Here is an 11,343-nt window from a genome sequence, read left to right as displayed (position 1 = left end):
GTGCTGTGGTGCACCGTTATTGTCCACAGAAACACGTTTTACAGACACACATCTCAGAGAAGACCTTCAAGTGCTTGACCTGGTAGAAGACACTTGATTGAGAGAAGCTCAGAAGAGGTCAAGGGGAAGTGTAACATGTTAGTGATTCGCAGTGGTGATGCTATGAGAGAATCTGACCGTCTGACTGTGATGTTCTTTGGCTCCAGCGCTGTGGAAAGCCGTAGGGGATTCCTGTCTCACCTGCTGTTTGGAGAGAGTCTCCAGAAACAGTTGTACAGTCCCCTGAGGAACGGAGAGATGGAGCATTAAACGAGTGTACTCCATCCGTCATTACAGCTCGTGATCTGGCCCTCGTGTTCCCGACGCACGATTACACAGCCGACGCACTACAGAGGGTTTATTTTTTCCTTTTTATCACATTACACAAATAGTTATTTCCTTTTCATGAAGTGGTGAAATTACATTTTCAAGAAGCTATTACAGTGACTATTGCAAAACACGATCACATGAAGTCGTTTGGTGACTTGGGGATTTTTCTCTGGACAGATCTGAGCTGCGGTATATCTTTGTGAGTCTCATGTCCATTTTAAAGAAAATGAAGCCTGTTTTTACCATTAGATATTATTTTGTATTTAATGACAGACACATTTTCACTTATGCATTTATTGAAAGTAACTTACATTTTATTCAGAGTGCATGTTTTCACATCAGATTGTCATGCAATGAGTTTGTTTATGATTTGCATCATGACTATCTCATTATTATTGATGATTTTTATAAACAAGATGTTTTTACACTATTGAAAATAACAACATAGGGAGTGCAAAGAAAAACAAAAAGTGTTTTTAAGCAAATTTGAAGTGATCTCAGATTTTCAGTAGCTCCGCACTACAGAACACAAGATCCAGGGTTGGATCCAGATCCAGTCTCCTCCTTTTGCATTGTGATTGGTCGACACTGGATCCAGTCTCCTCCTGCTGCATCTTGATTGGTTGATAGATTTGTGCAGCAGTTTTGCATCACACTCGTGTTTTGACGGAAAAACGCACTTGCTGAATCTCATGAAACTCAATAATCTGGAGATGGTCCTCACTGCAGAACACAATATCCAGGGGGCAGGTTTGGATCCAGATCCAACTCCTCCCACTTTATACACTGAGCCGCAATTTGTAGAATTAAAGGCATAGTTCACCCAAAAAATTCTGGATATTGTGTTCTGCAGTGAGGACCATCTTTGAGTTTCATGATATTCACCAAGATTTGCATAGTGTATTTCACTTTTGCTCGATCTGGTTTGTTTTTCCCTGGAAATGTAAACATTTGAGACACGTTAGGTTTCCATGGGTCTCCTGGGCTTTCAAAGAGCAACCCCTGAGCAATACAGTTTTCCTTTGGGATATGTTTGTTTTCTCGTATTCTTCTTCCTGTCTTGTTTTCATTTCATGTCAGTCTCTCTCAGTGGAGATCTGTGGCACGTTGTGGGGCGAGCATGCTTCTTTATGGGCGATCAGAGGGGAAACATCTCTGTCTCATAATTTCTTGCTTTCTCTGACCTTCTCTCATAGCTCTTGCTTTTTTCTCCCAAACTCTCTCAATCCCTGGTTCAAGACACAAATAAATCTCCATTATTATCACATCAGTCACAAGGAGACAGCCCAAAGCTTTCCAAACCTCATTCTGTACTATCGAAATAATTGGAATTAAATTATTAATGAAGGATACTTAAAAAAGATTGTTTTATGATTCGCCATTAGTGAATTTGATATTAATTTAAATAGTTGTCACTTGATTTATGTGGGGATAATGCTATGTAGGCTCCAATTAACAATACATGCTCTGTGTGATATGATTTCCAGCTAATGCAAATGGAATAAGCAAGAAGAAAGTACGCGATTGCACTCCTCACATGTCATGAACCCGGCCAGTTCTTCCAATTGTACGTTCACATTTTTGCTCTGTTTTCAAAGGACGCACATTTATACTCATTGAGCCTAACTGCCGTTCATTTACATGGAAAATGACTTGCCCAGATGGGATATCTGTCACGTTCACACCTATTTACTTTTAAAAGCTCTAGCAGGATAGCAGGTCACGGAGAATTCAATACTAACCAACTTCTGTTTGTCGTCCCTACTTTTTTTTACCTATGCAAGATGTTAGAAGAAACACAAAAGATTATCTTGATACCTAAATGAGTTGTTTTATTAAAGTGTCCTGAACTGTAAAGCAACAAACTCTTGGTCTGTAAAGTTTTCCCCTACTGCGAGCAGCACTACCGCTGTGATTTCTGGCACGGTTGCTTTATGTTGCAGCCGGGCCGAGCAGAACAGATCTTAGGCATCCATTCTCTCTTAAAGCTCTTGGCTGATTGCATTATTCCCGTGTTTGTCTGGTGAAGAAAAATGCCACGCTCAGTATAGAAAGGGTCAGCGGAGAGATGGGCTTTGAGTATCTTTCCATGAGAACCCCTCCTCCCCGAACTCACAGCTGAGCTCCAGACCCCGGGCCCCGGATAAATAGTGCCTTTGTTCATCATTCAATGGCATTAGGCATGGGCTTCCTATGAGGGTCACCACCAAGCCTTGTGAGGGGGCAGAAGGAGAGGCTGAAAAAGAACAACACGTCTCAACCATAAACTTCAAGCGGATCAACACGAGAGGGCCAACGTTACTTGTGGTGCGATGATAACATTAAATCAATATAAAATTGATACAATTCCATTTGGCAAATTTTTAAGGAGTTAAAATATTATATATGATCAAAATATTATGTATTATAAATATTTGTACAATTTTGTATTAAGAAAAAACATCCACACACAAAAAAAGACATAATTTTTGATCGAATCGAATTTTCGATTTTTATTATTAAATTACATTTGACATGTATAGATAAGTACATGCAGTAAACTAATATGCGGTTTTATGTTTCAAACAAAGATAGTTTATAGATACAAACGATACAGTCTGCAGCTTTTATGGCCCTGAAAATTTTGGTCATTTTTTGGAAGGGGTGTCACGTTTTGATCCATACGTTGACTCAAATGAAACCGTAAGTTTGGTAGGCATACGGCGAGCTCGTAACAAACCATCCAGATCTTTTTTGCATAATAAATCTTCCAGAGTTAACATGCTGGTTGTATAGCTTTTTTTATTTCTCATTGTGACTAGCAATCCATGTAACATGACAAGAGACGAGCGAATATCTCAAATTCCTCTGCACGCTGTATTGTTTTGCAGATTGCTGGCTATTATAACAGCGAGAGAGAGCGCATTCCCAGAATCCCATGGGCTAACATTTTTGCGGTTGTGAGAGCGTGACAACGTTTTTTTCTGCGCTCGACCTTTTCTTGTCGTCGTGAACGATAACGTTGTCTGCCCAATTTGTTGCCACTCATCGCATTTTGACAACGTGAAGTGTATTTTGTCCCCCGTCCCTTAAGAAAGCTCCTGATGCCAGCTGAGGTCTGGAAAGGCTGGTGGAAACTCTCCTGTGTTCCTCTCTGACCACACAGTGACTGCCCACCTTGTTCTGAAACAGAGAGAAGAGAGCCCTGTAAAAAATACAGAAAAACGAAAGCGCTCGACTCAATACCAACGTTCTATACCAGTTGTAAAATGGCTTATTATTCCAGTCACCATGGTGACAATTAACAGTGTTTCAAGGACTTTTGTTCAAGGCCGGTTTGAACAGACCCCCACCGCCCGACCCCTTTTCGTTGCAAAGTGATTTTTCACGACGAGAGAAAAAAGCCGTCTGTTTTGCATAAACAGTAAGGAATCGCATCCAAATGGAGGCTTCACGTTTCTCCCCCTTTTAAAGTAAATATGTAGCTTTTTACTTCCTGGTCTTTCAAGCCCGGCACTCACACATCTTTGAGAGTTTGGCTCGGCCTCCTCAGCTGCACCGAGTTTCCATCAATGGGCCTCTTCTACCCCGGCTTCTTCCCCCTCTCGCCGCTTCCTCTCCTCCTCCCCGCGCCCGGCCCTCCATCTAGAGCGAATTACAGACATCAAGGATGCTGGCAAGATATGAAAAGGCCTCAAACTGATTAAGTAATTATCAGTTTTCCCAGCTTCATTCAGCTTTGTATCATGAAAGCCTATCAAATTCCATATTTTGTACCTCTGAGTCAATTTGTAGCTCATCGGCTCCCGGCGTAGGTTTTCATGTGACTGATGCATATTCAGTTTTTTTCGAAAATGGATTCCCTGTCCTTCGTGCAAAACATCTAATGCGGCCGCTTCAGCGGATAATCGGAGAAGCCCAAAATTGACTTTTTTTGCCCTTACAGATTTACTTTCAGGACTAAGGAAAGAAGTTATTACTTCCTTTTTGATTTAGAGACGGCAGAGAATCAGACCAAGGAGTCCGTGAGCGTCCTGAGAATTCATGTGCGAACGTTAGCAATAAATGATTTAAAACCACCTCATCTCCACCTCATGCAGTTTTGCTTCTGTTGTCTCAACAAGTTACAGAGCCTGAACAAACTTTAATTTAACGGATAAGATGAATCTACGAGACCGCATTAAGTGTGTTCATGTGTGACTGCGTTTTTGCTGACATTTCCAGACTCGCGTTCATTAATATGTGAAATAAATTAAAATTAGAAAGGCTTGTTGATATTTCAGCGTTTTACAACCATCTTTGCTCATTCTTGCAGTTATTTAGCATTATGATAATGCTTCTATTTCCGTTTAGGACCTCAAGGAGCGTGTGGAGAACAGGTCACCAGATTACCTGGCTTAGAATATCAACGAAACTGTGTTGTGGCCCTTTTTTCTTTCGTCAGCCAGAAAGCCTAGCGATGCCCTAGCAACCACATAGCAACATCTTTGCAATCGGCCCACAACCACTATTGCATCACTGTCTAGTGCATTTCCTCTAAAACATTTTGAAATGTTAGTGATGGGTTATACGCTAACATGGAGTTTTCCAAGTGAGCGCAAGCTTGTTCTGTTGCACACGGATAAACGGCTTTTCATAATAAACTTTCGTCTTGGAAGTTTTCACGTCGCCCCGGTAAGCTCCGTTCCTCAAGGTTAACGGAGCGATGCCAGAATCATGTATTACCGTCACACCTGCACCTCCGTGGCATCATTGGCCCTGGAATATGTTTTCCCTCAACGTCAATTACACAGTTGACTATAAAGTTTTAAGCGTGACCAAGCCGGCGCTGTCTCCTAGGGTTAGCTATGTAAATCAACCTATCGAGCTTGCGATGGGGAACTTAACTCCAGGGTCGAAAGTCAGCCGTGCAGGTAGCTAAGGTTAACTTTGTACCTCGACTTCACGTCATTGCAGAATTCTAATTACTCGGGTTGTCTTCCCTCCGTCTGCGTTCTCCATCAATAACATGCCATTTTTTAAACCAATGGGTGGACTTAAAATCAATATTTGCTGTCAACAAACAAATTGTGTAATCTCCTTTACTTTAAAGAGGCACGTCTTTAGTTTGGCGACCGCTATTAAAAACCGAAAAGGATGAATGATTTAAAAGGATGTGATATCATCTCCATCAAAACAAACGACAGTGAAAAATGAACGCTGGCCGCATGACAGCGAGGGAAGGGGGGAAAAACAGCACATTTAAATATTTAAATGCGCATCCGCCATAATGATAAATGACAACCGAAAACTAGAATCAAGTAGCTATTGATGCAGAAAATGAAATGGGGAGACAGAGAGAAAGAGAGTGAGGGAGATGGAGATGGAGGAAAGAGAGAAATTAACAGAGAAAAGGTGTCCTATAGCAGTTTCATCTTTTATGCTGGTCCAGCGTTGTTCAAACGAAATCTTCAAATTATATCAAATGTTTTTTATAGAGATTATAGACCATTAACTACTACGGTTTACTCTGGGATTTAGATTTTTTTTGGGTTGGGTTGCCACCTGATGTGCAGTCCGAATCCTGATGCAAAACCACTGGAGGTCTTTTTGACTTTGAAAGTAGAAGAAAAAATATATAAAAATGCCAATTGGATTCTTCTGACTCTATCATCTGTGTTTGTGTCCAAAGGGAAACAGTGTGGAGATGTCCATGTGGCTTCCGAAGAAAACCCAACTTCTAGGCTGGTCCGAGTCTCTGAAGAGGAGCGGCGTCGAACTGCCCGCCGACTTCGACCGCCGACTGAGTGCCCTTAGAAGCAAATGGGATCAACTGGAGGTGAGGTTTGACTCTGGGTTCACTCCCTACTGTATGAACATGAGCTGCAACATCTCAGGACAAGGGGAATATGAACCCTGTTTGGAAAACCACTGTTAAACGCTTTATAAAAAGACTCAAAGCAACACATCAGTCCTGGTTTCTTTAGAGACAGAAAGTGCATCCTGATACAGGTGAGCATCACGCATTGAGAATGATCTTTCCCTGAACCAGAGCACCCGCTGAGATGAGAGTGAGGGAAACATTGAGAGGCGAAGCAGACCGAAATAGACACCCAGAGAGATTGAGAGATTGTCAGAGTAAATGTCTCTCATGTATTTTCTTTCTCTTTGCTATATATGCGTTCTTCATAAATGCAAAGTTACCCTGTTTTTTCTGGCATAGTTGACATTAAAGAGCTTTTCTGAGCTATTATAACAAATTTATATCTGCAGTCTTAATGCTTGTAATGTTGTCATACTGTTGCAGTTTCTTCTATTTTTAAGCATTTTATTTTTCTAAAATACTACCTTAGTGGAAAATGTGATATTTACATTTATGCATTTAGCAGATACTTTTATACAAAGTCAAAAATGACCTGCATTCAGGGTTAAAACATTTCTGTGTGACGGCACGACTTTAAACCAGTGGTTCTCAAACGGGGGCTGTGGCCCACGGGAGGGGGCCCAAGATGGATCCAGGGGGGGCATAGATGTTTTGGCATTATATAAAATTAAAACATTTAGCATACATTTTATGTAATCAGGACCAAAAGTATTTAGGTTCCAGCATTGTATAACAGGATTTGTTTTTGGTAAGGGTTAGAATTCTAAGATTATATGTTTTTAGCAGGGGACCACAAAGCAATGCATTCTACACTAAGGGGGGCCGTACAATGGAGAGGTTGGAGAACCACTGCTTTAAGCAACCAGCTTTTGCAGCTCTTAGACACTAGTTTTAACTTCTTTTTTCCAGCAAAGTTTAGCCTTTTTTACCTAAATTATGGTGAATATTTCTTTCACTGATCTATATGACTAAATAATGAATTGTATATTTGCAAAAAATGTTTTAGCTTTTCTTTAACAGTGTAAACATGTTCAGTCACATTGATGTGCTTTGACCACAGAGCTTCTCATAATTAACATAACAGCCTTGATCTAAAACACTTTTTTTTGTAGAGTTTCACACAACTAGCTTTCTTCCATCAAGTGTTAATTCAAGCTAACCATCGATATGCGATGAGTGGCGTCTTTCTAGCGCGCGTGCGACAGGAATAAACCGTCAGCGGTGCATAGAGTTCAATCCGAGCGGCGGCGCGCCCGCACCTCAGCATTATGCCGTCTCCATTGCATATTAAACAAGCCTATCAAGTCAGCCATTGGCATCTGCTGTGCTGACACAAATTGTGAATTAAATGAAATTGATGTCCTCTGTCGTATATATTTATGAAGACAGACCATTCTCTGAAGTATTCTGCTTATGAAGAATTTATGATTGCAAACTGTTCCCGAACAAAATAAAGTGGCAATAAATTCCTGTTTTTTCGCTGCGTGACCCTCCAAGGGCATCGACTTCACCTCCCACCGAGACATTTGTTACACAGAGAAAACACAATGACTAAATCTGGATTCCATTGATGCTAGTCAAATGATTTGTATTCAAATGAGTGGAAAGGACAGTGGCATAAAATGAGAGCGAGAGAGACAGAGGTACAAACAAACAGATGCTTATAGAAATGATATGCACTAGTTCATAGAACTGCAAGTTTTGGGAAGCGAAAACGTTTTCTGTAGAAATCAAAGAAAACATATTTAACACTATTTACTTTTGTAGCGTTTGAGTAGACCATGAAAGTATTTTGCAAATAACAAGAGCGAGACTTAAACTCACCATGAAACCGAAGTTGCGATTGACTTCTTTTCCGTATCGTGATGTGTATCCGAGTAAAACGGCTTCTGAAATTAGAAATAAATGTAGGGCGGGGCTTTATTTAGCCTTTCCTTTCATTGGTTTGTTGTAAGTTGGGCCTGGAGGGGAGGGCTTAAAATGCCTAGCCATTGGACAGTCGGTCTAGTCCTTCCTCTTTTTTGTTGCTGACGTCATGTGGTGAAGAGTTGTTGTTGAGAGCGGGAGAGGAGCTTAACGTTTTGGATTAAAGATTACAAGTGCAAATTAATTTATAAATGTTTTATACTATTCACTGCAACACAGAATATTCCTGTTTGATTGCATGGTTTACATCTATGCATTTAGCATGTATGTAGTGTCTCAATGTGTATGCATTTGATTGAGTTACTTTCACTATTTCATATTACTCTTTAGGGCCATTTTATATCTTTATTTATTCTATTTTTGTTTGACATGTTTTCATTGTAAAAGCACTATAAAAATAAACTTGATTCGAACACAATGACATAAGAAAGTGTCATCATGCATCCCTCTCTACTCAACACGCTACATGGCATTTCGGTCTTACAAAAGGCGCTCTAACATGCAACCATCATAGGCTTCATAAAATGACAATAAGTTCCGATTTCACCCCAGTCAAGCTTGTTGAAAACCTCAAAATTTGTTTTTGGCCGAAAGAGCCCATTTTCACCGTACAGCTAAAACCATCTCTCATCACAGAGTAGAGCTGCCCATTTTCCTGTTTTAACACTGTGTTGACAGGAGCAGAATACAGACGTGTTAATAAAGTGCCGATCGTGGGGAGTGTGTGTGTGGTCGAACCCCGAGAACTTAATTGAATCCGCATGCTGAAATAGCCACTTCATAGCGGCGTCATAATCACATCTGTTTGCGTTCCAGCTTCTGACACACGGCACAAATAAAGGAAGGACAATTACGGCACCCAGTGTGTGTATTAATTGGATAATGGAGTGTTTTGCGGTTGCAATTGCCATCTCGGTATACAGGGTTCAACCTGCACTCCGTCTCCAAAAGTGCGATTGCAATGCAGGTGGAGGAACACACACACAAACAATGCTCAGCATGCGTCTCTGTTCGCTCGCTGTCAGTGGGGGAAAATTGTTCAGCGGGGCCCATTTCTGAAATCATTGGTGTGCTTTTTTGCGGTTGATTGTTTGCTATTCAACAAAACATTTGAATGTTGCGGTAAAATGTCACTTTGTGCGATGAGATTTTAACCCTCTCAGACCCATCAGATCAGACGCCGTTATCAGAGACTTCATGACAAGGAGGATATTTGGATCTTCTCCAAAGCTCACTTGTCAAATAAACACGATAATAAGGACGAATCATGTTCTGTATCATAATATATCCAGCATATACATTTGTTTGCTGTTTTTTAGTGCATGCATTAAAGGGATACTTCACCCAAAAATGTTTACTCGCCTTCGAGTTCTTCCACATCCGTATACATTTATTTGCTTGATGAACACAGAGAAAGATATTTGGAGGAATGCTTATAACCAGACAGATTTTGCCCTCCATTGACTCCCATTGTAAAACGTACAATGGTAGTCAAAAGTGCCCCAGAACTGTTTGATGTCCTACATTCTTCAAAATGTCTTCTTTTGTGATAAAGTAATTTTTCCTACTATGGTAGTCATTGGGGACTAAATCTGTCCGGTTTTAATCATTCTTCCAAATATCTTTCTCTGTGTTTGAATGAACTTACATTTTTGGGTGAAGTATCCCTTTTAAGTATGCAACATGTGATATGTGTAACAAGTCATGCTTTATAAGTATTTACTATATTATTTGCACATATTATTGAAACAGTTTAGTGAGAAAATGCATGTTTTTAACTAAGCTGTTTTGGGTCACCATTGACTCCAATAGTAGGTCAACAGACTGCCATGGAAATCAATGGTGACCCAAAGAGGTTTAGTAACAAATTTTCATTTAAATATCTCATTTGGTGTTCAACACAACAAGGAAATGTATATAAGTTGTAACTTTAACTGGAGGGCGAGCAAATTGTGACAATTTTCATTTCTTTCAAACAGAACGAGCGATATGATGCAAAAGTGATAATTGAACTATTTTGTTCAATTATAATGTGCTGTGACGAATGATAAATACATTTAGAATTAATTTATGAAATTGTTAAAAATGGTATATATCCCAAAGAATACTCTAGCAGTACTATCAATACCGTGGTATTATTTGACACACATTGTGACAACAATGGTTAATTCGTAGAAAGGATTTTCTGTTGTGTTTGTGTTGTGCTCATACGGTCCTGTGTGACATCTCTGTTTGCATCCAATCAGAAAACCCTAGCAGAACATGTGGAACCCAGCGTGGGCCGTCAAAGCCAGCGTGATCTTCTGTCTCCGGACACCAACAGGATGGTGACCCAGCTGGAGACCCGGATAAAAGAGTTAAAGAGCTGGCTGAGAGAAACCGAGCTCTTCATCTTTAATCTGAACCTCAGACCAGAAGCAGAACAGTGTGAGGACACCCAAGATCAACAACACGGCCCGCAGGACAGCAAACAGCTGCAGCACTTTAAGGTGAGTTGTATATTTGCATTTACATGTACAATGAAACACAAAGAAAGAAAAGTGCTTGCATAGTAAAGATCATCCTTCTGAAAGTAACCCTGCTTCCCTGGAGCCGCGGTCTTTTAATAAATTCAAGGCAAGAGCACACGTCAAATCTCCTGACGGAAAATCTATACGAAATAATTATTTAAGTTAAAATCCTGAGAAACAGCTTGGAGTATTCATCAAGACGTGTCAAAACACAGGTAGCCGTGATGATTACATTTCACCGATGACTGACAAACACAAGTGTAGAAAAACTTGAAATATACACAGGGCTGAACGAACACAGAGGGGTAGAAGCATGACTTTACTCTTTGATGAAAAGGCACGCAGCCAGAACGGTTTGCATTGATCCAGAGAAAAGAATAATGTATGGATTGGAAATATTGACACGTGTGATTTTTATGGGCAGTTCTGCCATTGCACTAAACAGATCAACATGAGGGTTAACTAAGAAAAAGAATAATCACTTGCACTTTTTACATTTACAAGGCTGAATGGTGAGACCTTAATTTTACAATATCTAAATGCAGAATAGAAACTGTACAGTTTAAGCTTCTGAGGGATTAAGGACAGCTCAAAACTCTATTGCAGATCACGATTATTAAAAACAAATTGTTTTGAGAGGTGCTTGCTAAGGCACAATATCTTCTGCTTGTACTTGCGGTCTAAGTTTCAGTAACT

The 11,343-nt window shown here is 40.2% G+C and overlaps 1 protein-coding gene across 1 annotated transcript in view; it reads left to right on the top strand.

Annotated features, from left to right (window-relative positions):
* Positions 1–11,343, top strand: part of akap6 (A kinase (PRKA) anchor protein 6) — a 121,803-nt gene that overhangs the window by 93,704 nt on the left and 16,756 nt on the right. Inside the window, exons 10-11 of the mRNA XM_079457969.1 lie at positions 6,020–6,166; positions 10,384–10,626. Coding sequence (XP_079314095.1) covers positions 6,020–6,166; positions 10,384–10,626 — 390 coding nt within the window. The remainder of the gene's footprint in view (positions 1–6,019; positions 6,167–10,383; positions 10,627–11,343) is intronic.

The sequence above is a fragment of the Barbatula barbatula genome (assembly GCF_947034865.1).
Source record: "Barbatula barbatula genome assembly, chromosome: 6".
Taxonomy (NCBI): domain Eukaryota; kingdom Metazoa; phylum Chordata; class Actinopteri; order Cypriniformes; family Nemacheilidae; genus Barbatula; species Barbatula barbatula.
The sequence above is the reverse complement of the archived record's forward strand: the minus strand, read 5'-3'. Positions and strand labels throughout refer to the sequence as shown.